At 46.8% G+C, this 27450-nt stretch overlaps 1 protein-coding gene across 1 annotated transcript in view; it reads left to right on the forward strand.

Moving 5' to 3' along the window:
• USP43 (ubiquitin specific peptidase 43) overlaps window positions 1-27450 on the forward strand; it is a 74718-nt gene that overhangs the window by 24549 nt on the left and 22719 nt on the right. The window contains exons 2-4 of the mRNA XM_082272715.1: window positions 1090-1224; window positions 18881-18978; window positions 23220-23312. Coding sequence (XP_082128841.1) covers window positions 1090-1224; window positions 18881-18978; window positions 23220-23312 — 326 coding nt within the window. The remainder of the gene's footprint in view (window positions 1-1089; window positions 1225-18880; window positions 18979-23219; window positions 23313-27450) is intronic.

Consider the following 27450-nt stretch of genomic DNA (forward strand, 5'->3'; position numbering starts at 1 on the left):
TCTAAGAATTACAACATATTTACATTTTACATTTGTTTCCAAATTTGAAATTTGTTATTTTGGAGGATTCGTTTACATTCGTTACTATTGTGATTTGGAATTCGGATACGCTGTCATTTCCAAATAATGAAAAAATTCTTCCGAATTTTCGATTCGGAAAGTAAAGAATCGCATGCGGCTAACAATAGCACAGAGATACTCTGTCGCAAGGATATAGATACACAGTAAAGAAGCGATGGGCAGCTGCAGCTAATCCATTAAAACTTGAATACTTGCCTAATAGTTTCTGCTTCTGATCTGGGTGAAAATACAGCAGCATAAAGCCCCGTACACACAGGCAGAATATCCGTGTCCTGTCATAAAGCCCTGAACACACAGGCAGAATATCCGTGTCCTGTCATAAAGCCCCGTACACACGGGCAGAATATCCGTGTCCTGTCGTAAAACGCCGTACACACGGGCAGAATATTTGCCGGTTCAACAGAAACCGGCCAACATTCGGCCCGTGTGAACACCAGCCTGTCCGACAGAAGGCAATGGCTGTGACCGCTGACTGGTGTGTTCTGGTGAGTGGGCGGTCCCCCTGTCAGAACACAATAACTCAGTGGGGATATTGCTGTACTAACATCGGATAGTTAGTACAGTGAGCTCCTCCCAAGCTCCTCAGTTTTTTTCGTTGTACAAAAAAAAAAACTGATGGTGTGTACCAGGCATTAGCAGCTCCTGTGTCTAAATGACCATGCGGCTCAGTTCTCTTTCTCTCCACTTCCTCCTTCCAAGGTTTATAAAACCAACAACCCAGGGACAGGAGGTGCATACATAATTATACATAACACAGTGATATTAGCAGCTAACAGTAGAGGGCAGCAGATCCCTACACCAACTTGCTGACAGTAATAGGATGATGCCACCAGCAATAGGTAATGGCGCTCTGACAGTAGAGGAAGTAATGAGATACAATGTATACCTTTCCTTCCTTAGTCTACATTGTGTCATTCAGACTTGGTTCAGTAAATGGACGCACACGTAAGGCGACTGGGCGGTTTCTACGACTTGGTAATCACTGACCGTGCTCCTTCTCTTTTCCAGAACGCCGTCTCCAAATATGGCTCCCAGTTCCGGGGGAACTCACAACACGATGCCTTAGAGTTTCTGCTGTGGCTGCTCGACCGCGTCAACGAAGACCTGGAGGCCTCAATGGGACAGAAAGCCAAGTTGGCCAAGGTAAGTGATATCCGAGTGCAAAGAGTGTAAACCCATAACAGCCAATCACAGAGCAGCATTTGGTGGATTCGCCGTACCGCTGCGTTAAAGCCGCGGTCACTGCAGGCTATCGGCCACAGGAAGTTTCCTGTCCGTAACACACTTACTGTCCTAGGGTGACAACACTGCTCCCCCCATAGATACAATATAATAAGTGTTGTCACCCTAGGACAGGACAACAAAACCACTCCTCCTCTCCTCTCCTGTATGAGTGGAGGTGTTTTGTAGTCCTCTGAGATCATTTATGAACCAGAAGTCCCATTAAAGTCGATGGAGATCTAAGCCTGGCGTGTATTACAGTGATGCAAAATTGCGAGAATTGTTTTGTAAAGTTTGTTAGATCCCGCCCACCCTCGCAGAGCCACACCCACCCTCCCAAATCCTGGTCCTTCATGCGGCATGAATGCCATTAGACGTGTGCAGAATAAGAAAATGTATTCAAATAATTTAATTCATTTTCGGAATTTGTTTTGTTCAAATTTGATTTGAATCCAAAATTTCGAATGGAATTTGAACCGAATTCCATTTGAATTTGAATTTATTCTATTCGAAAATTGAATTTTGGAAGATAGTTATATTCTATTTTATTCTGTTGTTTTTCTATTCTATACTCTTTAATTATATTCTATTCTCTTCAAATTCAAATGTATTCTAATTTTGGAAGATGGTTATATTCTTTCTATTCTTTTTGTATTCTATTCTATTCTATTCTATTTTTATTTGTATTCTTTTCTATTCAAAATTTGAATTTTTGAAGACGGCTATAATCATTCTATTTTATTCTATTCAAATATTTTGTTTATTCTATACTATTCTATTTTATTCTTTTCTTGTGCTGTTCTTTTATTTTCCATTCTATTTTAATCTATTCTTTTCCATTCTTTTCAAATCTGAATCTATTCTTTTTGAATTTCGGAAGATGGTTATATTCTTTATATTTTATTCTATTCTGTTGCTTATTCTATTATTTTCCAAATCAAATTTATTCTATTTGAAATTCGAATTTCAGAAGTTGGTTATATTCTTTCTATTTTATTCTATGCTAATCTATTCTATACTATTCTATTTTATTCTGTTCTTTTATTGTCCATTCTTTTCTAATGTATTCTTTTCTATTCTATTCAAATCTTAATTTTTATTCTGTTTTGAATTTCGGAAGATAATTATATTATTTCTATTTTATTCTATTATATTGCTTATTTTACTCCATTCCAAATCTAATTTATTCTATTTGAAATTCAAATTTCAGAAGATGGTTGTATTCCTTTTTATTTTATTCTATTCTATTCCTTTATTTTCAATTTTATTCTGTTCTTTTTTTCTATTCTATTTTGTTGTTTTACTCTATTGTTTTCTATTCTTATCTTTTCCTTTTATATTCTATCCCTTTATGTTCTACTCTGTTTTATTCTGTTATTCTTTTGTTTTCTATTACATTTTGTTCTGTTTTTAACTATTCTTTTTGTTTGATCATCTTTTTTTTTCTATTCTATCCCTTTAATTTCTATTCTCTTTTTTGTTCTGTTCTTTTTTTTCTAGTCCTATTTTATTCTGTTTTACTCTATTCTTTTCTATTCTATTTCTTTATTTTCTATTCTATTTTTTTCTATTTTATTTTCTATTCTAATCTATTCTATTCTATTCTTTTATTTTTCTATTCTATTTTGTTCTCTTCAGAAATATGGCGTTGTGAATTGCTTCCTCGTATAGCGATTGGTGGAGGTTTCCAGCCAACAAAAACTCTCAGACTTGTATAGTGACAGGTGCTCTTTGGCTGTAAGGGGTTAACTGACACCCCCACCCCCCCCCCTCCTCAACGCTATTTGTTTCCTCCAAATCCTAAACTGCCATTTTTCTTTCCGCCCGCCGCAATATATGAAATCGCCACTTCTAATCCCCTCTTAATGATAAATCTCGATGCTCTGAATCCAATTTAATTGGCTAAATCCAGCCAGACAAATCTGTTGATTAGCCGGGTGGGGGATGGGTTGGGGGAAGGAGGGGGGGGGGGGGAATTCTCAGACTGAGTGGCCATGTTTGTTTGGCTTGGTTTCTGTCATTTTCACAAATGAAGGCCAGGAGTAGCGATGCGCCACTGATGTGCAAAGTATTTATTGGTGCATTTAGGGACGGGCGAGCTGATTGGTTGGCCAGAGTTTCAGCCGACTTTGTGTCTATTTACAACTTCATTACCGGACACTCCTCCCCCCTCCCCCCCCCATTCCTGCCCGGGCTGATTCTCAGCTTTCAGCGCTGTCAGACTTTGAATGACGATTGCGCAGTCATGCAGCACTGTACCCATGTGACATTTTTATTTTTTGGGACAGATGGAGATTTATTTTGGTGATTTTTAATCATTGATGATTCTATTATAACATTTTGCAAATCAGTAAATTTTTTCTTCATAAATTTAGGCCAAAATATATATGATGACATACACTGATAGGCTGCACTGATGGCTGGTGTGACAAGTACACTGATAGGCTGCACTGATGGCCGGTGTGACAAGTACACTGATAGGCTGCACTGATGGCCGGTGTGACAAGTACACTGATAGGCTGCACTGATGGCCGGTGTGACAAGTACACTGATAGGCTGCACTGATGGCCGGTGTGACAAGTACACTGATAGGCTGCACTGATGGCCGGTGTGACAAGTACACTGACAGGCTGCACTGATGGCCGGTGCAGCCTGTCAGTGTAAAGTACACTGATAGGCTGCACTGATGGCCGGTCAGTGAAAAGTACACTGATAGGCTGCACTGATGGCCGGTGTGACAAGTACACTGATAGGCTGCACTGATGGCCCGTGTGACAAGTACACTGATAGGCTGCACTGATGCCCGTTGTGATGGGTACACTGATAGGCTGCACTGATGCCCGTTGTGATGGGTACACTGATAGGCTGCACCGATGGCGATTGTGACGGGTACACGGATAGGCTGCACTGATGGCCGCTGTGACGGGTACACGGATAGGCTGCACTGATGGCTGGTGTGACAAGTACACTGATAGGCTGCACTGATGGCCGGTGTGACAAGTACACTGATAGGCTGCACTGATGGCCGGTGTGACAAGTACACTGATAGGCTGCACTGATGGCCCGTGTGACAAGTACACTGATAGGCTGCACTGATGGCCGGTGTGACAAGTACACTGATAGGCTGCACTGATGGCCGGTGTGACAAGTACACTGATAGGCTGCACTGATGGCCCGTGTGACAAGTACACTGATAGGCTGCACTGATGGGCGGTGTGACAAGTACACGGATAGGCTGCACTGATGGCCCGTGTGACAAGTACACTGATAGGCTGCACTGATGCCCGTTGTGATGGGTACACTGATAGGCTGCACTGATGGCCGCTGTGACGGGTACACTGATAGGCTGCACCGATGGCGATTGTGACGGGTACACGGATAGGCTGCACTGATGGCCGCTGTGACGGGTACACTGATAGGCTGTACTGATGCCCACTGTGACAAGTACACTGATAGGCTGTACTGATGGCCGCTGTGACAAGTACACTGACAGGCTGCACTGATGGCCGCTGTGACGGGTACACTTATAGGCTGCACTGATGGCCACTGTGATGGGTGCACTGATAGGCTGTACTGATGGCTGCTGTGATGGCTGCACCGATGGCCGCTGTGTTGGGTGGGCAGATTCCTGGTTTCTGGCCTAGGCAAATGATTTCATACATTCCAGGAGTCTACAGGAGGGGAGGAGGGGATTTCTCAGCTAAGCACACCCTCCTGCCTGCATGCCTGAGCTAAGAGCAGATGGATTCCAGGCATTAAATGCTACTTGGATCATCTGCCCTTACTCAAGGTGCCTCCTGCTATTAATACTGGGTGTTGTTTTTTTTTTTTTTAATAAAGCGAGTTCTCAGCAAAATTAAGAATGGAGAAATAGATGGAGACATGGATGGGTGGGTGGAGACATGGATGGGTGGGTGGAGACATGGATGGATGGGTGGAGACATAGATGGATGGGTGGGTGGAGACATAGATGGATGGGTGGGTGGAGACATAGATGGATGGGTGGAGACATAGATGGGTGAGTGGAGACATGGATGGATGGATGGATCTGTGGAGACATAGATGGATGGGTGGAGACATAGATGGGTGGGTGGAGAGATAGATGGGTGGGTGGAGACATAGATGGGTGGGTGGAGACATAGATGGGTGGGTGGAGACATAGATGGGTGGGTGGAGACATAGATGGATGGGTGGAGACATAGATGGATGGGTGGAGACATAGATGGGTGAGTGGAGACATGGATGGATGGATGGGTGGAGACATAGATGGATGGGTGGAGACATAGATGGGTGAGTGGAGACATAGATGGGTGGGTGGAGACATAGATGGGTGAGTGGAGACATAGATGGGTGAGTGGAGACATAGATGGGTGAGTGGAGACATAGATGGGTGGGTGGAGACATAGATGGGTGGGTGGAGACATGGATGGATGGGTGGAGACATGGATGGATGGGTGGAGACATGGATGGATGGGTGGAGACATGGATGGGTGGAGACATGGATGGGTGGAGACATGGATGGATGGATGGATGGGTGGAGACATAGATGGATGGGTGGAGACATAGATGGATGGGTGGAGACATAGATGGGTGGTGGAGACATAGATGGATGGGTGGAGACATAGATGGATGGGTGGAGACATAGATGGATGGGTGGAGACATAGATGGATGATAAGGAACAAACTATTCAGAGAAAGGAGATACAATAAGACACGTGGCCACTCACTAAAACTAGAGGAAAGGCGGTTTAACCTTAAAGTGCGTAAGGGGTTCTTCACTGTAAGAGCGGTAAGGATGTGGAATTCTCTTCCACAAGCAGTCGTATCAGCAGGGAGCATTGATAGTTTCAAAAAACTATTAGACGGGCACCTTAAAGACCACAACATACAGGGGTATACAATGTACAACATACAGGGGTATACAATGTACAACATACAGGGGTATACAATGTACAACATACAGGGGGTATACAATGTACAACATACAGGGGGTATACAATGTACAACATACAGGGGGTATACAATGTACAACATACAGGGGGTATACAATGTACTACATACAGGGGTATACAATGTACAACATACAGGGGTATACAATGTACAACATACAGGAGTATACAATGTACAACATACAGGGGTATACAATGTACAACATACAGGGGGTATACAATGTACAACATACAGGGGGTATGCAATGTACTACATACAGGGGTATACAATGTACAACATACAGGGGTATACAATGTACTACATACAGGGGTATACAATGTACAACACACAGGGGTATACAATGTACAACATACAGGAGTATACAATGTACAACATACAGGGGTATACAATGTACAACATACAGGGGGTATACAATGTACAACATACAGGGGGTATGCAATGTACTACATACAGGGGTATACAATGTACAACATACAGGGGTATACAATGTACAACATACAGGGGGTGTACAATGTACAACATACAGGGGGTATACAATGTACTACATACAGGGGTATACAATGTACAACACACAGGGGTATACAATGTACAACATACAGGGGTATACAATGTACAACATACAGGGGTATACAATGTACAACATACAGGGGTATACAATGTACAACATACAGGGGTATACAATGTACAACATACAGGGGTATACAATGTACAACACACAGGGGTATACAATGTACAACATACAGGGGTATACAATGTACAACATACAGGGGTATACAATGTACGGTTAAAAGCAAACACACACACACATCATAGGTTGAACTGGATGGACGGATGTCTTTTTTCAACCTCACTAACTATGTAACTATGGATGGGTGGAGACATGGATGGATGGGTGGAGACATGGATGGATGGGTGGAGACATGGATGGATGGGTGGAGACATAGATGGGTGGAGACATAGATGGGTGGAGACATGGATGGATGGGTGGAGACATAGATGGATAGATAGGTGGAGACATGGATGGATGGGTGGAGACATAGATGGGTGGAGACATAGATGGGTGGAGACATAGATGGGTGGAGACATGGAGAAATGGATGGATGGGTGGAGACATGGATGGGTGGAGACATGGATGGGTGGAGACATGGATGGGTGGAGACATGGATGGGTGGAGACATGGATGGATGGGTAGAGAAATGGATGGGTGGAGACATGGATGGATGGGTGGAGACATAGATGGGTGGAGACATAGATTGGTGGAGACATAGATTGGTGGAGACATAGATTGGTGGAGACATAGATTGGTGGAGACATAGATTGGTGGAGACATAGATTGGTGGAGACATAGATTGGTGGAGACATAGATGGGTGGAGACATAGATGGGTGGAGACATGGAGAAATGGATGGATGGGTGGAGACATGGATGGGTGGAGACATGGATGGGTGGAGACATGGATGGGTGGAGACATGGATGGATGGGTAGAGACATGGATGGGTGGAGACATGGATGGATGGATGGGTGGAGACATGGATGGATGGATGGGTAGAGACATGGATGGATAGATGGGTGGAGACATGGATGGATAGATGGGTGGAGACATGGATGGATGGATGGGTAGAGACATGGATGGATAGATGGGTGGAGACATGGATGGATGGGTGGAGACATAGATGGGTGGAGACATAGATTGGTGGAGACATAGATTGGTGGAGACATAGATTGGTGGAGACATAGATTGGTGGAGACATAGATTGGTGGAGACATAGATTGGTGGAGACATAGATTGGTGGAGACATAGATTGGTGGAGACATAGATGGGTGGAGACATAGATGGGTGGAGACATGGAGAAATGGATGGATGGGTGGAGACATGGATGGGTGGAGACATGGATGGGTGGAGACATGGATGGGTGGAGACATGGATGGGTGGAGACATGGATGGGTGGAGACATGGATGGGTGGAGACATGGATGGATGGGTAGAGACATGGATGGGTGGAGACATGGATGGATGGATGGGTGGAGACATGGATGGATGGATGGGTAGAGACATGGATGGATAGATGGGTGGAGACATGGATGGATAGATGGGTGGAGACATGGATGGATGGATGGGTAGAGACATGGATGGATAGATGGGTGGAGACATGGATGGATGGATGGGTAGAGACATGGATGATTGCGGGGAGTTTGCTTGCAATATTAACCTCCTGGTGCCAGCTGCCGCCGGCCCTTTGAGGGGTTTGCTATGCCGGGAGGCGGAGCAGGGTTTCTGGCTGTCACGACGGTCACATGATCAGAAAAGTCCCCATTGCAAACGGTGATTGACAACTTTCCATGAGCCCCCGGTCACTGCGCCAGGAGTGCGCACGTCGTGCGTTTTCGGCATAGCGATGTCGGTGTTATTATGCACAAATATTCAGCCGCTGAGGACCAAGAGGTTAAATTTGAGTTCAGATAGTTTTCGGTTTGTGGCGCTCAGATGCTGTGTAGTTCCGCTTTAAGTAGCGGGCGGATTCCTGAGCACATTAGCGGGGTCTGGGTGGGGCCGCCATTCTCTCACGTGCTGAGTTGGGGGAAAATTCCCGTTCCCGTCAGGTCGCGGTGCGGTCAGCCGGCGTCCCCCGGGGCTGCAGTTTTGATACGCCGAAGTGTAGAGTATAAAAGGCAAAAACTCATTAACTCTTTACCTATCGGATGCTTCCACCCACGCAGACTGCGAGGATTAAAGAAAAGATCGCACTTTTACTTTACAGGATGGAATTACCGCAAAGCAGGAAATAATTTCTCCTTTCTGGATACAATACCATTGGAGGTTGCAGATTGTAGCCCCTCCCAGAGCGCAGTGATGGCGGGGACACCCTACTACATTATTGGATACATTGTATCAGAATCGTTTTATACGAGTGTTCTAGTTTATAAACAGGGGGTAATAATAGGCCCCTCCCACCAGTGCTGGGACAAGGTCATCACAGGCCAGGGCGAACATGACAAAGTGTACCCCCCAAGATGTATGAGCGTTATGTGTCAACAAACCCCCCCCCCCCCCCAAAAAAAAAAATAATAGAGCGCTAATCTACATTCTTAGCTCAAAACCTCTCATTCCACATATGCTTCCCCCCTCCCCCTCAAAAAAAAAAAAAAAAAATCCCCTCCCTAGCATAAATTCTCTACCCCTCAAACTTCCCCTCCGTTACGCCATATATATATATAATTACTATTTTTATTTATATATTTTACATTTCTTCATCTGAGCAGAAAATTGCGTGAAAGCGCGCGTTTCCGTTCATTTCTATGCGAATAAAAATGCGCAAATCTGCAACAAAAAAAAGAAAGCTCCGGAACTTTTTTGGGTTTCAGGCGTTTGGCTTCAGGTGACTTGGAGTGGAACTTGTTGGGTGCTCCGCCTGCTGTAAGCAATAGGGGGCAGAATTCCTGCTTCAGCATCTGTACGTCCCCGGCCACTGCCTCTGCAGCTAAAGGGGGTTGGGAGGTGGTAAAACCAATGGGTTTTACTGCCCCCCCCCCCCCCAACCGCTAGTGTGAATTAGCCTTAAGAATGTAGAAAGCTTCCACTTCTTATTAGGGGCCCCTGTCTACATACTTGGCGGGTGCAATTTGCATCTGGCGTTTGTCTTGAGTCTATGATGGAACCCATAAAAATACAGACCATTGTGTTCCCAGCCCCGCCCTCTGTATGGGTGTGGCACTGTGAAAGGCCTGCTGAATCCGGCATTTATGGATAAAGTTGACCTTATTGTAAAGGTAAATGAAATTTAAAATGGATCCGTGTATGGTGAGGGAGGGGCCACGATGAGCTCCCAGTCCCAGGGCGCCTATTGGGTGCTGCAAGGCTTCCAGATCCGCACTGCTGGGCCATTGACTCCGCCTCTGTTGGCCGCTCAGGGGTTAACACTTAAAGAGACAGTGTAAATAATTGAAAGCCCTCCTGTGCAGCGCGCCGGGGAGCTCACGCAGGATTCTTCTGCCTCAGTGTCTTCCATTCGTATAAATTTCCAGCGCTTGGCGGCTTGCGCTTCCCGAGCATTTCGTGTGAAGGCCTCGCCTGCCGGGCGCCCTCTTATCCCAGCGCATTACACGCAGCCGGCCTGCAATATTCATGAGATGATGAGAGCGAGCGAGCGAGAGGGCCCCACTGCTGGACAGCTCAGGAAAAAAAAAAAAAGAATATGGCCCGGGAGAAGATTCCATTTTTTAAAAGACTTTTTAAAAAAAAAAAATAAAAAATAATTCGATTGAGATAAATAGTTCGTTCTGAGCTGCACTCCGGGGTGAGCAAATATTGTCTCAATGTGCCTGAGCTTCCTGTAATGAAGACCGCTCACTGCTGCCCTCTCTCCTTGTGCAGGGAAACTGGTCTTGTCTCTGCCCCCTCTTATAGTTTTCTGCAGGCAGCCTGTAGTGGGTGGAGCCTGATAGACCACTCCCACAGCTCTGCTCTCTTTCTCTACTTGTGCAGGGTGACTGGTCTTATCTCCGCCCCCTCCTGTAGTTTTCCACAGTGGGTGGAGCCTGCTGGGCCCCTCCCACAGCTATGCTCTCTCTCTTTAGGGTAAGGTGTATGTCCTTGTCTCCGCCCCCTCCTGTAGTTTCATATACCTCCCAACTTTTTGTAATGGAAATGAGGGACACCTATTAGTAAAAGTATGTAGACATAGGACACACCCCCTGCCACACCCCCTTAAAGGAGAACTGGTCTTGTCTTGATTTATATCCTTTATGGCTGTTGTGAAATATATTTCAATAAGAGGTTTTTTTATGCCTAGTGTGAAGCTTTAAATTTTGTCTCTAGCCAAAAACCTTTTTTACATTTTTATGGAGTGGGGGAGGGGGTTATTCCCTGTGCCGGGCTCTATCACTGTGTCCCCGCTGGTGTGATTGGGGGAGGGGGTTTTTCCCTGTGACGGGCGGTATCCCTGTGATTGGGGGAGGGGGTTATTCCCTGTGCCGGGCGGTATCTCTGTGTCCCCACTGGTGTGATTGGGGGAGGGGGTTATTCCCTGTGTCGGGCTCTATCCCTGTGATTGGGGGAGGGGGTTATTCCCTGTGTCGGGCTGTATCCCTGTGTCCCCGCTGGTGTGATTGACCTTCACTTCCTGTTCTGGGAACACAACACAAAGTAAAGCAAATGTATCCATAGTGAGGGAAAGGCCCTCTTATCTGTCACTGGAACAAGTGTGCCTATTGGAAGATTTCCCGCAGCGGGGTATTATGATGTCATCACTGGATCTCTGCGCTTCTCTATGCAATGCGGGCAGATCATGGCTGGTGGGTGGGGCTGTGAAAAGTTTCCTGAAGACATCCCAGCCCCCCACCTCAATACTCCTCCCAGGAGCCCTCCGCCCCCCATAGAAGCAGTGAGTAATGCAAATATTAAAATGCCTTGATAGGTGGAGGAAGAGTGGCTACTCCTAGGCAGGGGACAGGTAGGTAACTCCCACATGTGATGCTGAGCCTCCATGATTGGAAGAACTGAAATCCAATGAAGGAAAGGGGCGGGGCCAGGGACGGTCAGGCTGGGGAGGAAAGTGTTAGATGATGCTGGATGTCCTTCCAGGAAATGGGGCGGGGCTTTATGTGACTTGCTGCAGCTTCTAATGCACATGGTGAGAAGCTCACTGTGTGCGGGGAAATCAGAGGAAGCCGTTTCAGGGCAGGAGAGGAGCCGCTACACCTGTGCAAGACTGAAGGGGAGGAGCCGCTACACCTGTGCAAGACTGAAGGGGAGGAGCCGCTACACCTGTGCAAGACTGAAGGGGAGGAGCCGCTACACCTGTGCAAGACTGAAGGGGAGGAGCCGCTACACCTGTGCAAGACTGAAGGGGAGGAGCCGTACACCTGTGCAAGACTGAAGGGGGAGGAGCTGGGACACCTGTGCAAGACTGAAGGGGGAGGAGCCGGGACACCTGTGCAAGATTGAAGGGGGAGGAGCCGGGTCACCTGTGCAAGACTGAAGGGGAGGAGCTGATACACCTGTGCAAGACTGAAGGGGGAGGAGCCGATACACCTGTGCAAGACTGACGGGGGGAGGAGGGAGGCGTGATTCCATGTCACACGCATGGTGGATTTTGTATCCGTCCGATCCTCCATGTAATCCTTATGTGTGCGTCCCGGGCGCCCCAGCTTAGTGTGACACCAGCTGGAATCCTCCTATTCAATGGCGGGAGGCCGGCGGTGTCTACGCAGCACAATTCCATGGGTCATGAATGGGGGGCGCCGCACGCCTGTCTGCCCTTTCTGATCACCGCTGATGAAATGTCATCCCCTCCTAATCCTTTAATCTCCGGATAGACTGCTATCCCTGGCGATGGCCCGTGTCACCGGAGTGCCCAGAGGTCACAGCCTGTCCGAAGGGGTCACCGGCAGAGGAACGCCCCCGCCTGAAAATGAAAGTGTCAGCGCCTTCCGAAGGACAGAGACGCCAAAAATATTCACCCATCAAAAAGGAACAAATCGCATCGGATGTACAATACGAAGGGTGCGAATGTAGCATAAAATTTATAGCTACAAACAATGTAACAGTCAGGGGGGGATGTTCATTATGAGAGGTTCCCCCATCCCTGTGCTGAGTTCCCGGGTCTGTACACCCGCTGTGCCCATTATGAGGGGTTCCCTCATTGCTGTGCTGAGTTCCCGGGTCTGTACACCCGCTGTGCCCATTATGAGGGGTTCCCTCATTGCTGTGCTGAGTTCCCGGGTCTGTACACCCGCTGTGCCCATTATGAGGGGTTCCCCCCATCCCTGTGCTGAGTTCCTGGGTCTGTACACCTGCTGTGCCCATTATGAGGGGTTCCCACCATCCCTGTGCTGAGTGCCTGGGTCTGTACACCCGCTGTGCCCATTATGAGGGGTTCCCTCCATTCCTGTGCTGAGTTCCCGGGTCTGTACACCCGCTGTGCCCATTATGAGGGGTTCCCACCATCCCTGTGCTGAGTGCCTGGGTCTGTACACCCGCTGTGCCCATTATGAGGGGTTCCCACCATCCCTGTGCTGAGTTCCCAGGTCTGTACACCACTGTGCCCATTATGAGGGGTTCCCCCATCCCTGTGCTGAGTGCCTGGGTCTGTACACCCGCTGTGCCCATTATGAGGGGTTCCCCCCATCTCTGTGCTGAGTTCCTGGGTCTGTACACCCGCTGTGCCCATTATGAGGGGTTCCCCCCATCCCTGTGCTGAGTTCCTGGGTCTGTACACCTGCTGTGCCCATTATGAGGGGTTCCCTCCATCCCTGTGCTGAGTTCCTGGGTCTGTACACCCGCTATGCCCATCATGAGGGGGCAATGACTGGCGGCTGGCAGAGCCATGAACTGTCTTTGTCCCGTGCAGTCATGGTTGGCCGTCTGGCGGGGTCAGGTGACTCCTGGCTGCACCTATATTTACTCTGCAGATATCTCATCCTCTGGACTGCTGTGGGCAGAGATCAGCCGTCTGTCTTACCGCTGCCAATAATAATAAAACCGCATGTGTGCCCAGTGGGCCGGCCTGGGGGCCGCTGCCAGAACTAATGGAGGCTGTGTCTTAAAGGGACCCTGTCATGAGAAAAGTATGAGGGCAGCAATTGCTAACATCCTTCCGCACCCAATATGCCCAGCCATCACTGTCCCCATATGACTGACAAGTATGCAGCCAGTAAAGTCATAAATTCTAATCGGCATAATGAAGCCCTTATATGGCCATGAGAGCCAGAGAAATGGAAGCTATAGTGCTGTCACTGCCACGTGTTTCAGGCCCTGGGAGCCATGGTGCTGCCACTGCCACATGTTTCAGGCCCTGGGAGCCATGGTGCTGCCACTGCCACATGTTTTAGACACTGGGAGCCATAGTGCAATCATTGTAACATGTTTCAGGCACTGAGAGCTACAGTGTGGTTACAGTAACTTGTTTTAGGCACTGGGAGCCACAATCCTCACCCCAGTGATTTTAGCAGCGTACAGTATTATATCATCTCATATACTGTACATGTGTTAAATGTTTCACTATACTTTGGTCTCTCCTCTCTTAGCAGAGAAAATGATTGGTTCCTTCTTGCTGAGGGAGGTTCAGCACGCTGGAAAATCGCCCTTATGATAATAAGCTCCTCCCACTTTTGTGTTTTCCAAAGACGCTGGGAGAGTCTGATAGTCGCCAACGTTACTTGAAATTGTTGGGTGTCACCTGCTGTATACCAGATGTTCACCTGCAGCCTCATGCTGGCCATATATAGAGGATATACAAAGTATCAATCAGAGATCGAATGTTACAAATGGTCCTTTACTTGAAAACAATCATTCGATACAGCAAAAGCCTTATTTTCCATCCAGGACCCGCTACCTGCATAAAATGCGATTTCTCAATTATACTGCAATCAATTCCTGGGAAAATCTGAATCTTTCATTGAAACAATTGTATCAAACAATTATATTGTGAATCCCTATGGCCCCATTACCTCCTCCCCCCGGGACAGAGCTCCCCTCCTCCCCCAAGTCAGAGCTCCCCTCCTCCCTCCGGACAGAGCTCCCACCCTCTCCCCCCCCCCCTCGGAGAAAGCTCCACTCTCTCCCCCCTAGTACAAATTTCCCCCTCACTCCCTCCTAGTACAGAGTTCCCCCTCTCTCCCCTTCAGTACAGAGTTCCCCCTCTCTCCCCTTCAGTACAGAGTTCCCCCTCTCTCCCCTTCAGTACAGAGTTCCCCCCTCTCTCCCCTTCAGTACAGAGTTCCCCCCTCCCTACCCCCCCTAGTACAGAGTTCCCCCCTCTTTCCCCCCCTAGTACAGAGTTCCCCCCTCTCTCCCCCCCTAGTACAGAGTTCCCCCCTCTCTCTCTCTCCCCCAGTACAGAGCTCCCCCCTCTCTCTCCCCCCCCAGTACAGAGTTCCCCCCTCTCTCTCCCCCCCCCCCAGTACAGAGTTCCCCCCTCTCTCTCCCCCCCCCAGTACAGAGTTCCCCCCTCTCTCTCTCCCCCCCCAGTACAGAGTTCCCCCCTCTCTCTCTCTCCCCCCCCCTAGTACAGAGTTCCCCCTCCCCCCCAGTACAGAGTTCCCCCCTCTCTCCCCCCCCCAGTACAGAGTTCCCCCCTCTCCCCCCCCCCAGTACAGAGTTCCCCCCTCTCTCTCCCCCCCCAGTACAGAGTTCCCCCCTCTCTCTCTCCCCCCCCCCAGTACAGAGTTCCCCCTCTCTCTCTCTCCCCCCCCCTAGTACAGAGTTCCCCCTCTCTCCCCCCTAGTACAGAGTTCCCCCCTCTCTCCCCCCTAGTACAAAGTTCCCCCCTAGAACAGAGTTCAACCCTCTCTCCCTTCCTAGTGCAGAGCTTCCCCCCTCTCGTCCCCTCCAGTACAGAGCTTCCCCCCTCTCGTCCCCTCCAGTACAGAGCTTCCCCCCTCTCGTCCCCGCAGTACAGAGCTTCCCCCCTCTCGTCCCCTCCAGTACAGAGCTTCCCCCCTCTCGTCCCCTCCAGTACAGAGCTTCCCCCCTCTCGTCCCCTCCAGTACAGAGCTTCCCCCCTCTCGTCCCCGCAGTACAGAGCTTCCCCCCTCTCGTCCCCTCCAGTACAGAGCTTCCCCCCTCTCGTCCCCTCCAGTACAGAGCTTCCCCCCTCTCGTCCCCTCCAGTACAGAGCTTCCCCCCTCTCGTCCCCTCCAGTACAGAGCTTCCCCCCTCTCTCCCCCATTACAGAGCTCCTCTCCTCCCTCAGTACAGAGCTCCCCCTCCCCATGCCCTCATTCTAAATCATTTCTGCCCAGATGTGAAATAACTGACAGTAGAGACACTGATAAGTAAAACACACATCTCTGCCCCTAAGATCCAACTCCTCTCCTTTTCTTGATGTTATTTTGTAACTTTTTATGATTTCATACATCTATACCATGATCATCATTACCCACAATGCACAGTGGTGCGGGGTGGAAGTGTTCTGCGGCAGACAGGCTTAGGGTCCGGATGCTTTTCTCTCCTGCCGTAGAGCCACTTCATGGCAATTAATGCGACTCCTTGTGGCATCTTGTAGCCTCTCACGGTGAAAGCGCCGCAGTACTGAGGATACTTTCTTCAACCGTCAGCTCAGCGCTTTGTAGTGCGGCTTGTAAATGGCGAGATTTCTTCTTTTTATTTCTATTTTTTTGATCTTTTGGTAAAGATAGAAACTTCAGAAAACTCACAAAATAAGTGAATTGCTGATTTTTTTCTCTAGAAAAGAAATGTGGGCGTGCCAGAATCAGAGAGCTTATTTATTACAGGTGTCTGTATATCGCCAAGGATATACACAGCGCTGTACACTCACATCAGTCCCTGCCCTCGAGGAGCTTACAATCTAATCTCTATCCTAATGACCCTACCAGCATGTTATTTTTACAGTGAGGGGAAAAAGTATGTGACCCCCCTGCTGATTTTGTATGTTTGCCCACTGACAAAGAAATGATCAGTCTATAATTTTATTGGTCGTTTTATTTTACCAGTGAGAGACGGAATAACAACAAAAATATCCAGAATAACGCATTTCAAAAAAGTTCTAAATTGATTTGCATTTTAAAGAGTGAAATAAGTATTGGATCCCCGATCAATCAGCACGATTTATGGCTCCCAGGTGTCTTCTATACAGGTAACGAGCTGAGATTAGGAGGACTCTTTTTTTAAAGAGTCCTCTGTAGCTATAGGGGGTCGCAGCTGGGGGGCAATAATAACAAGGCACATTTGTGGGGTTTACCCCCCCCCCCCCCCCAAATCCCACGTGCGAATGAGCCCTTAAGGAGGCAAATTATTTCAGTTCTGTACTAATTATACATTATTAACCCCTTTTGCGCCAGCACCTCCTGACCCTTTTAAAAGGTTTCAGATGCCGGGCTGGGTCCAAGATCATGTGACTGCACACTCTCGGCACAGCTGACTCAGCTAATTGGTATGCAAATAGATGGCCGTCCAGCGCCAAAACTCGCCAGCATATTTGCTTACTGTCAGCACCTAGGGGTTCACTCTATTAAATAGAAGCAGTGTAAGTAGCTGAATCTGACCTACTATTTGCTTTTTGTACAGCAGAGCTCAGACTGGGAGAGGTAGAAACAGCTCAAAGGAGCCAATCAATTTTACCTGCTGTGTCAGAAGCATGCCGATAAGAGGAGTTAGCAGAAAGACACAGCAATCAGCTCACCTCTGTGCTGCTTCTCCTTTCACTGTCCAGTCACCGGGTGGGGGCTGGTCCGGGATGATGTGGGCTCAGAGAAATTGGCCTGAATGATGCTGTCTCTCAGACTGAGGATTCCGGATTGAAGGTGACAAGTGCAGAAAAGCTAGTTTTGTTATTTTATCTTTTAATGGGCCATTCATTTCTATTTTCTTTTTGGCTGGAGTTCTGCTTTAATATTAAAAATATGAAACAATAAGAATTTCTTTAACACTTTTTTTTTTTGCGGTAAAAATCCACTTTCTGTATCTCTCTGGCTAGGGTGAGATTTTAACCCTTGCTGTGCCGCAGCTTCAGAAGCAGGACTTGCCAGAAGGCAATGGAAGCAATCCCCCCCCCCCCCGGGAAGCTGGCAGGAGGACTGCGCATCGCCTGGCATGATGTCTTCCTGTTATCGGAGGTTGAATTTCTGGGTGGGGGAGGAGGGAGGACCGCCGCAGCTTCACATGAGTCTGTGTGGGTGTTCTCCTTCTGCTTATCATATTCACCCAATTATAGAGAACGCTCGCAGGATTTCAGGGCACCTAATCCCTCGCAGGCCGCTTACCCTTCCCAACGCACGCCTGGCTACACTAAATCTTTCCTTTTTACATTTTGTAACAAAATAAAAATCCTTCATTCTTCTTCTGAAATCTTTTGCATGGAAATATTATACAGCAATGGAATCCTTCCTCTCCAACTCATCCATGAGCTACAGTGACTCCTCCTAGGATGACTTAATGTCATCAGTCTGCTGCAGGCAGGGGAAACCATTTTCTCAGTCTCCCCTCCCCCAGTGATCAGACTGTATACTGTAACTTTGTAGAAGGAGAAAGCATTTCCTCAGTCTCTCCTCCCCCAGGGATCAGACTGTACATTGTAACTTTGTAGAAGGAGGGGGAAGCATTTCCTCAGTCTCCCCTCCCCCAGTGATCAGACTGTATATTGTAACTTTGTAGAAGGAGGAGGAAGCATTTCCTCAGTCTCCCCTCCCCCAGTGATTAGACTGTACATTGTAATTTTGTAGAAGGAGGAGGCATTTCTTCAGTCTCCCCTCCCCCAGTGATCAGACAGTACATTGTAAGTTTGTGGAAGGAGGAGGAAGCATTGTGCAAGCTTGTAATCTTTATCTGGGATGACAACGCAGGAGCACAATTAAGATGCACGGACAGGATGTTGTCACCTTGTGGAAGAATCACAATTTTTTATTTTCTTTTAATGAAAGCTTAAGAATTAAAAGAATAAAGAACCGACTTTTGAAATTACATTATTAACCTGTTAAAGCTTCTACAACATTTTAACGACCGGGTTCAAATCTAAAGCACTGCCACGGTTATAGCTTTGTTTTTGTTTTTTTGGGGTGGAGCCATAATTTTAGCACACGCCTCCTTGGGGGAGGGGGGGTTGTATACATGTATTTGGGGCTGTTTGTTGCCCTCACATCTTTCTCTTCAATTAATTAATTTTTCTCCTGCAGCCTCCGATCTCTGAGCAGAGCAGCCTCAGTTCCTCGCCCTCCTCGCAGACAGATGGAGGACACAGCTTTGTACAAGAACACTTTCAAGCTCAGTACAGGTGAGGACTAATTACAGCGCCATCAGGAGGAGTGCTGGGGGAATCTGAGTTAACCCTCTGCACACTGCCATGCACCCTTACATATTTCTAGTAAACATTTGCACTAAAAACATAAATTCTTGGTTCAAATATACTGCAATGCATGTTCAGGCTTCTAGTGATCCCTCTCTGGCCATCCAGCCAATCCCTATTCTACTGTGCAAAATGCCAAATACTATACTCCTGTCATGCCAATATGGGGCAGACAGACACAGCTGGAGGAGGAGTAGATGGTTTTTACTTATAGGGAGGTATTTTTGTCTTTTGTTTGTTAGAGGGAAGTTATTTGTTAGTTACTACTGACCCCTGCATTCTACATTACATACTCCAGTCCTGACCTCTGCATTCTGCATTACATACTCCAGTCCTGACCTCTGCATTCTGCATTACATACTCCAGTCCTGACCTCTGCATTCTGCATTACATACTCCAGTCCTGACCTCTGCATTACATACTACTGACCTTTTGCATTCTACATTACATACTCCTGACCCCTACAGTCTACATTACATACTCCTGACCCCTACAGTCTATATTACATACTCCTGACCTCTGCATTATTAACATTACATACTCCTGATCTCTGCATTCTACATTACATACTCCAGTCCCGATCTCTACATTATACATTACATACTCCTGACCTCTGCATTATGAACATTACATACTCCTGACCTCTGCATTCTACATTACATACTCCAGTCCCGACCTCTACATTATACATTACATACTCCTGACCTCTGCATTCTAAATTACATACTCCTGACCCCTACAGTCTATATTACATACTCCTGACCTCTGCCTTCTATATTACGTACTACTGACCTCTGCATTCTACATTACTGACTCCTGACCTCTGCATTCTACATTGCATATTCCTCATCTCTGCATTCTACATTGCATATTCCTGATCCCTGCATTCTACATTGCATACTCCTGACCTCTGCATTCTACATTGCATACTCCTGACCTCTGCATTCTACATTGCATACTCCTGACCTCTGCATTCTACATTGCATACTCCTGACCTCTGCATTCTACATTGCATACTTGACCTCTGCATTACATACTCCTTACTCCTCATCTCTGCATTCTACATTAGACTCCTGACCTCTGCATTTTACATTTCATGCTTCTGATCTCTGCATTCTACAATACATACTCCTGACCTCTGCATTCTCTTTCATCTAAACTAAATACATCCATTTTTTTTAATTCTTTCCTTATAAAAACTTCTGTGCTTTCCATCGGTATTAAACCCACAAACAATCATTAATTATATTGCAGCCTACCAATTTCTGGATGTGACGGCTGCATTTGTTTTCTTTTGGGCTTTACTTCTTTTATTTTTCTTCTGGTGATCCGGCCAGTAAGCTGTCCTGCAGATGTAGCAGTTAGAGGGATGAGACACACCATTTACCACTGACAGGGATGCTTACAATGATCAACTTTTATTCATGTAAAACCTTTATCCCAAAAGGAACTGTTTGCAGTAAGTCATTATAAAGTGCGAGCTGGAATTTGGCTTCAATTTGCTTGTGTATCTAAATCTGCTAATGAGCTAATCCATCACACACTCCCCTCCCCCCCCCCAGACTGACAATACCCTCCTGTTCTCATTCATCCAGAGTTGGGGGGGGGGGGGGTTGCTCTAATACAGGAAGTATTTTACTGGTCAGATTACCAGGTGAAAACAGAGGGAAAGAAAAGCCTAAAAAAAAAGGAAACTAATGCAGCCGCCACATCTATAGTGCTGCACTAAATTTTTGATTTAATACCACTTTATAACTGAAAGTTCAGTTGGGCTTTAGGGATCTTTGAGGATGAATTACTCCATAGTGCATGCAGCTAGACAGGTCAGGGGTGGCTTATTTTATTGATTGTAACAATGTAACTTTCTGTGTATCCTGTGTTCTGTAATGGGAAATCGCAGGATAAATACCTGGGATGGGAACGGGAGATGTTTGCAGTCAGTATTATTGTGCAGACGGAAGCAGATCTGGCTGCCCAGGGAGAGGACAAAGTGGTGAGTCAGATCTTCACTGGTCCTGGCGGGGGGGGAGACACCGCTATAATTACCACCAGACACCTCGTCTGCCCCCGCTCCTCTAAGTATAGAGTTGCCTGTTTTCGTCTACATTTTTTTTTTTTTTTTTTTACCATTCTTGCATTCAGTAATAAAACTTATAAAAATAAATAAAATATATATCTACAATATCTCACAAAAGTAAGTACACCCCTCATGTTTGTAAATATTTTATTCTATCTTTTCATGTGACAACACTGAAGAAATGAGACTTTGCTACAATGTAAAGTAGTGAGTGTACAGCTTGTATAACAGTGTAAATTTACTGTCCCCTCAAAATAACTCAACACACAGCCATTAATGTCTAAACCGCTGGCAACAAAAGTCAGTACACCCCTAAGTGACAATGTCCAAATTGGGCCCAATTAGCCATTTTCCCTCCCCGATGTCATGTGACTCGTTAGTGTTACAATGTCTCAGGTGTGAATGGGGAGCAGGTGTGCTAAATTTGGTGCTATCGCTCTCACTCTCTCATACTGGTCACTGGAAGTTCAACATGGCACCTCATGGCAAAGAACTCTCTGAGGATCTGAAAAAAATAATTGTTGCTCTACATAAAGATGGCCTAGGCTATGAAAAAGATTGACAAGTCCCTGAAACTGAGCTGCAGCACGGTGGCCAAGACCATACAGCGGTTTAACAGGACAGGTTCCACTCAGAACAGGCCTCGCCATGGTCGACCAAAGAAGTTGAGTGCCGTGCTCAGCGTCATATCCAGAGGTTGTCTTTGGGAAATAGACGTATGAGTGCTGCCAGCATTGCTGCAGAGGTTGAAGGGGTGGGGGGTCAGCCTGTCAGTGCTCAGACCATACGCCGCACACTGCATCAAATTGGTCTGCATGGCTGTCGTCCCAGAAGGAAGTCTCTTCTAAAGATGATGCATAAGAAAGCCTGAAAACAGTTTGCTGAAGACAAGCAGACTAAGGACATGGATTACTGGAACCATCTCCTGTACTCTGATGAGACCAAGATAAACTTATTTGGTTCAGATGGTGTCAGGCGTGTGTGGCAGCAACCAGGTGAGGAGTACAAAGACAAGTGTGTCTTCCTACAGTCAAGCATGGTGGTGGGAGTGTCATGGTCTGGGGCTGCATGAAAGCTGCCGGCACTGGGGAGCTACAGTTCATTGAGGGAACCATGAATGCCAACATGTACTGTGACATACTGAAGCAGAGCATGATCCCCTCCCTTCAGAGACTGGGCCGCATGGCAGTATTCCAACATAACGACCCCAAACACCTCCAAGATGACCACTGCCTTACTAAAGAAGCTGAGGGTAAAGGTGATGGACTGGCCAAGCATGTCTCCAGACCTGAACCCTATTGACCATCTGTGGGGCATCCTCAAACAGAAGGTGGAGGAGCGCAAGGTCTCTAACATCCACCAGCTCTGTGATGTCATCATGGAGGAGGGGAAGAGGACTCCAGTGGCAACCTGTGAAGCTCTGGTGAACTCCATGCCCAAGAGGGTTAAGGCAGTGCTGGAAAATAATGGCGGCCACACAAAATATTAACATTTTGGGCCCAGTATGGACATTGTCACTTAGGGGTGTACTGACTTTTGTTGCCAGTGGTTTAGACATTAATGGCTGTGTGTTGAGTTGTTTGCTGTCTTGGTGACCACCTTCTGATGGAAAGAGGAAGTGAGGGAAAAAAAATTCCAAAATGGGGCCACAGCCTAAAGCAAACCTCGGAATGATTTCTGTGGTCCCCTAACTCTATGCAAAACTAAAAACCAAAAGTTTTGACGAGAGATACAATTTTACGGAATGGAGTCCATTTACTAAAGGCAAACAGACTGTGCACTTTGCAATGTGCATTTGCTCCAGAGAAAATGGGCAGAAGCTCTGCTGACTTCCATCATCCAATCACATGGAAGCTAAAATTCCGATTTTTTTTTTTTTTTTTTTGTATGTGATTGGTTGCTTTTTATTTACTAATCTCTGGAGCAACTGCACTTGCAGAGTGCACAGTTTGTTTGCCTTTATTAAATCCACGCCAATGTTTTGTATTGCTGTGCAGGGCTCCCCCGGGTTCCTGTGTTCTGACTTCATACCCACATTCCAAGGCCAAAAAAGTGGAAATGTGTCACATTCCTTTAAATGTTCTCATTGCAGATCTTCGCTCACCTGTCCGCACTGCCACAAGCAGAGTGACACGTTTGACCCTTTCCTCTGCGTCTCCCTCCCCATCCCCCTGCGACAGACCAGGTAAGATGTCTGCTATTCCAGAGGAAGAATTTAAAGCTGATCTCCAGGATGAGTAAATATTGTCCAAATCCACTCCTCATGTGTCTTCTTCTGGAATCTCAGTGAGATTTGTATATTCCTTCCAGATCTGTGCGCTCATCCAGTGTGAGACTTCCTGTCAGGGCCACTGATAAGGCAGTGCAATCCTTCATGTTGTACTGGGCCCAGGCCCCATCATCTAAACCGGGGGGGGGCACAGGCCCCATCATCTAAACAGGGGGGCGCAAGCCCCATCATCTAAACAGGGGAGCGCAGACCCCATCAGCTAAAAAGGGGGGGCGCAGGCCCCATCAGCTAAAAAGGGGGTCCCAGGGCAGCTTTTTTTGTTCATTTCTGCCTAAATGAATAAATAGATTTTACTAGTCCACACCCTCACTCCTACTTGCCTACCAGGGCTTAAATTACATTTCCCTGGGCCCCAACATGAGATGGGAGCAGAGGAGGGACTTCTTTTCGAAGAGAACATTTTTGAGGTGTAGGCAGATAAAGTCAGCGCCGCTTTTCCACTAACCACTGGAGGTGGCGGGGTTGGTGGGGCCCCATCAGGAGGGACGCATGGGGCCCATGATTTCTAACAGTGGCTCTACTTCCTGTAATAAAGAGCACTCACTGCTGCTCCCTCTCCTTGTGCAGGGTGACTGATCTTGTCTCCGCCCCCTCCTGTAGTTTTCTGTAGTAGATGGAGCCTGCTGGGCCCCTCCCACAGCTCTGCTCTCTCTCTCCTTGTGCAGGGTGACTGATCTTGTCTCCGCCCCTCCTGTAGTTTTCTGAAGTAGGTGGGGCCTGCTGGGTCCCTCCCACAGCTCTGCTCTCTCTTCTTGGGTTTGCAGAGGCATTTGGTGCACACAAGGTTGATTTATATCATTTGTGGTTATTGAGGAATAAAATAAAATGAAAGCTTTGTCCAAGATGTCCATTGTTTCGGTTGCCTTCCATCTTCTGATAGATGGGATTTCCTCACTTGTCTCTTTACAGCTCAGAATAAATGGCTCCTCCGCTCAGGCTGGGGATTTTCATAGAGTAAAAACAGAAAGGAGCTTCAGACACATTTTAGAGATATAGAAGAGCTGAAGTCATAAAAATGGAGGAGTTTTAACTTTGCTCTCCTGACACTGGACAGAAAAGTTTTATTACTCGCCAGGTGTCGGATTTAACTCCTTTAAGGATCACTACATGTTTTTGCTGGTACCAAGCGTGACCCATTCAAGTGAATAGGGCCACGCCTCAACCCCCCTACAACTGTATGTAATGCATGTGGTTGTGGCACAGTGGGTCTGCATTTGCAGGGTTAAAACAGGAAGCGATAAGGCAACCTATCTCCTCCTCACTGCCTGTCGACCCCTCTGGAAAGTAATCCACTACAGATCGTTTTTTAAAGTGGCGGCAAGGTCTGTTGCACATCTAAACATAGTCTTAATTACACAGTAAAATGCTAATCTGGAGAGCATCTCATTGCCTATCATTATCAGAATAGAATTTTTTCCTGTTAGAGTATATAGGTGCATGCTACATAAAGATTTTTTTTTGCCTTCTGCTGGATCTATTGGGGGGTTAAAGGTTTCAGAGGCTGCAAGGTGGGTTTTTTTTTATATTGAACTCGGTGGCCATGCATATTTTTTTTACCTTTTTATTATGGAATCTTTTTTTTTTTTTTTGCAGTAGCTCAGTCCTTATTGAATGTCTTGTGTCCTCTGGAACTAATCTTTTGGGTTACTTATTGCACATGGTAAATACCGGATGGCGAATCATAGCTAGGCAAAAACATTGCCACTGCCGGGGCTGCTAAGAACCAGCTAATCAATAAAGCCTTGCCTTAGATACAGCTCCAAATTACCAGTAGGCCCCCTTCGTCTGCTCATTTTTGCAGATGAGCAGAACAACTCTACTAATAAAAAGGGGATGCAATGGGGGTGACAGCCATGCCTTTACTTTCTCATACCTTTACTGGATTAAAGTCCTATTTAAGTCAGAGATAAAGCTGTGCTATCAGCAGGTAGCTCAGTCCTTATTGAATGTCTTGTGTCTTCTGGAACTAATCTTTTGGGTTACTTACTGCACATTGTAAATACTGGATGGCATATCATAGCTAGGCAAAAACATGGCCACTGCCAGGGCTGCTAAGAATCAGTTAATCAATGAAGCCTTGCCACAGATACAGCTTCAAATGAGCAGGAGGCCCCCCTTTGTCCGCCCATTTTAGCGGATGAGCAGAACAACTCTACTAGTAAAAAGTGTCTGCAACGGGGGTGACAGCCATGCCTCTACTACTGGTTACTAGATTAAAGCCTAATTAAGTCAGAGCTAAAGCTATGCAATCAGCAGAGAGCTTGAATTTTGTTGATGGGGAGTTCTTGCTCTGACTCAGCCGGAGATCAGAGAGACCACCACCGCTTCCACATAGAGAGCAACGGTCCCACTTTCATACCTTTACTAGATTAAAGCCTAATTAAACTTTTAGTTTATGTAAGCTGATTATATTCTAAATGCCTCAAAGCAAAGAGTGAGCAAAGTCTTACAGATAATTTTGTTTAGAAATCAGAAATGGCATGAGTAGAAAAGCCTGACCCCTGAGAGCAGTCTGAAAGCAGTGATCTCTCTACAGAGGTCGGACACACACACACCCTGTTGAGTTAAAGCTGTAGTAGGGAGCTTGAGTTTTGCTGATTGGAGAGTTCTAGCTCTGATTCTTCAGGGCGGGTGCCTGACTTGTGCAGAGAAGGCCACTGCTTTCACACACAGAGCAAGAGTCCCACTCTTATACATTTACTAGATTAAAGTGATTGTAAAGTCTAGTTTAAAAAAAAAAGAACAAACGTGTTATACTTCCTTCCTCCTCTTCTCGGGTCCCTTGTTCCTGCTCCTAGCCCCTCCCTCCTATCGAGTGCCACCACAGCAAGCAGCTTGCTATGGGGGCACCCGAGTCGAGTTGCAGCTCTGTGTTACCATTCAGACACAGAGCTGCCGTTCTGCCCCGCCCCTTCTTTCCTGATTGGCTCACTGACTTTGATTGACAGCCGTGGGAGCCGAGGGAGAGTCCCAGCATGGCTGGGGGACTTGTGGACATTGCTGGACAGAGAGGGGGATCAGATTAGTATTAGGGGTCCTGGGGGGGCTGCTACACCCAGAAGGCTTTTTATCTTAATGCATAGAATGCATTAAGATGAAAAACCTTCCTGACTTTACAACTCCTTTTAAGGCCCAAATAAACTTTCAGTTTAAATAAGCTGATTATATCCCAGTAGCATCAAAGCATAAGGTGGATAAAGTATATGAAATCGGAGATCATTTTATTTAGAAGGCAGCCACAGTTTGAAAAGAAAAGCCTGATCCCTGACAGCTGTGTGGAAGTGATGATCTCTCTGCAGAAGTCCGCCATGCCCCCTTGCTGTGTTTGAGCTATAGCTGTGCAGTCATGGGGGAGCTTGAATTGTGCTAATTGGGGAGCGCTAGCTCTGACTCAGCAGGGGGATGTTTTGGACCTCTGCAGAGAGACCACTGTTTTTTACACTGGTGGCAGGGGTCAGGTTTTCTGTTCAGGTTGTTGGTGCTTTCTAAAGAAATTTACTTGTAAAACTTTGCCCACCTTATGCTTTGATGCAGCTGGACTATAATTAGCTTATTTAAAGCGGAGTTCCGGCCTCAAATCGAAAATTTGACATCTGCTTGCTCTAAGTAACCTGAAAAGAATTGGATAATCTTTTTTTTTTTTTGCTTTACTTACCTTGTTTTTGAAGAAAATATACTTGCCTTCTTTCCACTTCCTCCCTCTGCGGCCGCAGCCCGTCTCTTCCTGCTTGCATTGACTCCTGGGAGCTGAACGTCATCGCTCCCAGGAGTCAATGCCCTGCATCGGCCCTGCTCATCACTTCCGGTGCAGGCACATCATTCCCTGCTAAACAGCTTCTGGGCATTCTGGGACTCCGACGTCACCGAAGAGGACGCTCTGGCTTGAGCTGCCCACACTTGAGATGGCAGCGCTGGACAAGACATTTTAAGGTAATTATTTCTTCTAAAACGTAAGTGAACCCGGGGACAGTCCAGAGGCTATCATTGCTGAAATGCACTTTTTTGAGGCCGGAACTCCGCTTTAAAGTGAAAG

Source organism: Pelophylax lessonae, assembly GCF_965119305.1.
Source record: "Pelophylax lessonae genome assembly, chromosome: 11".
Classification (NCBI taxonomy): domain Eukaryota; kingdom Metazoa; phylum Chordata; class Amphibia; order Anura; family Ranidae; genus Pelophylax; species Pelophylax lessonae.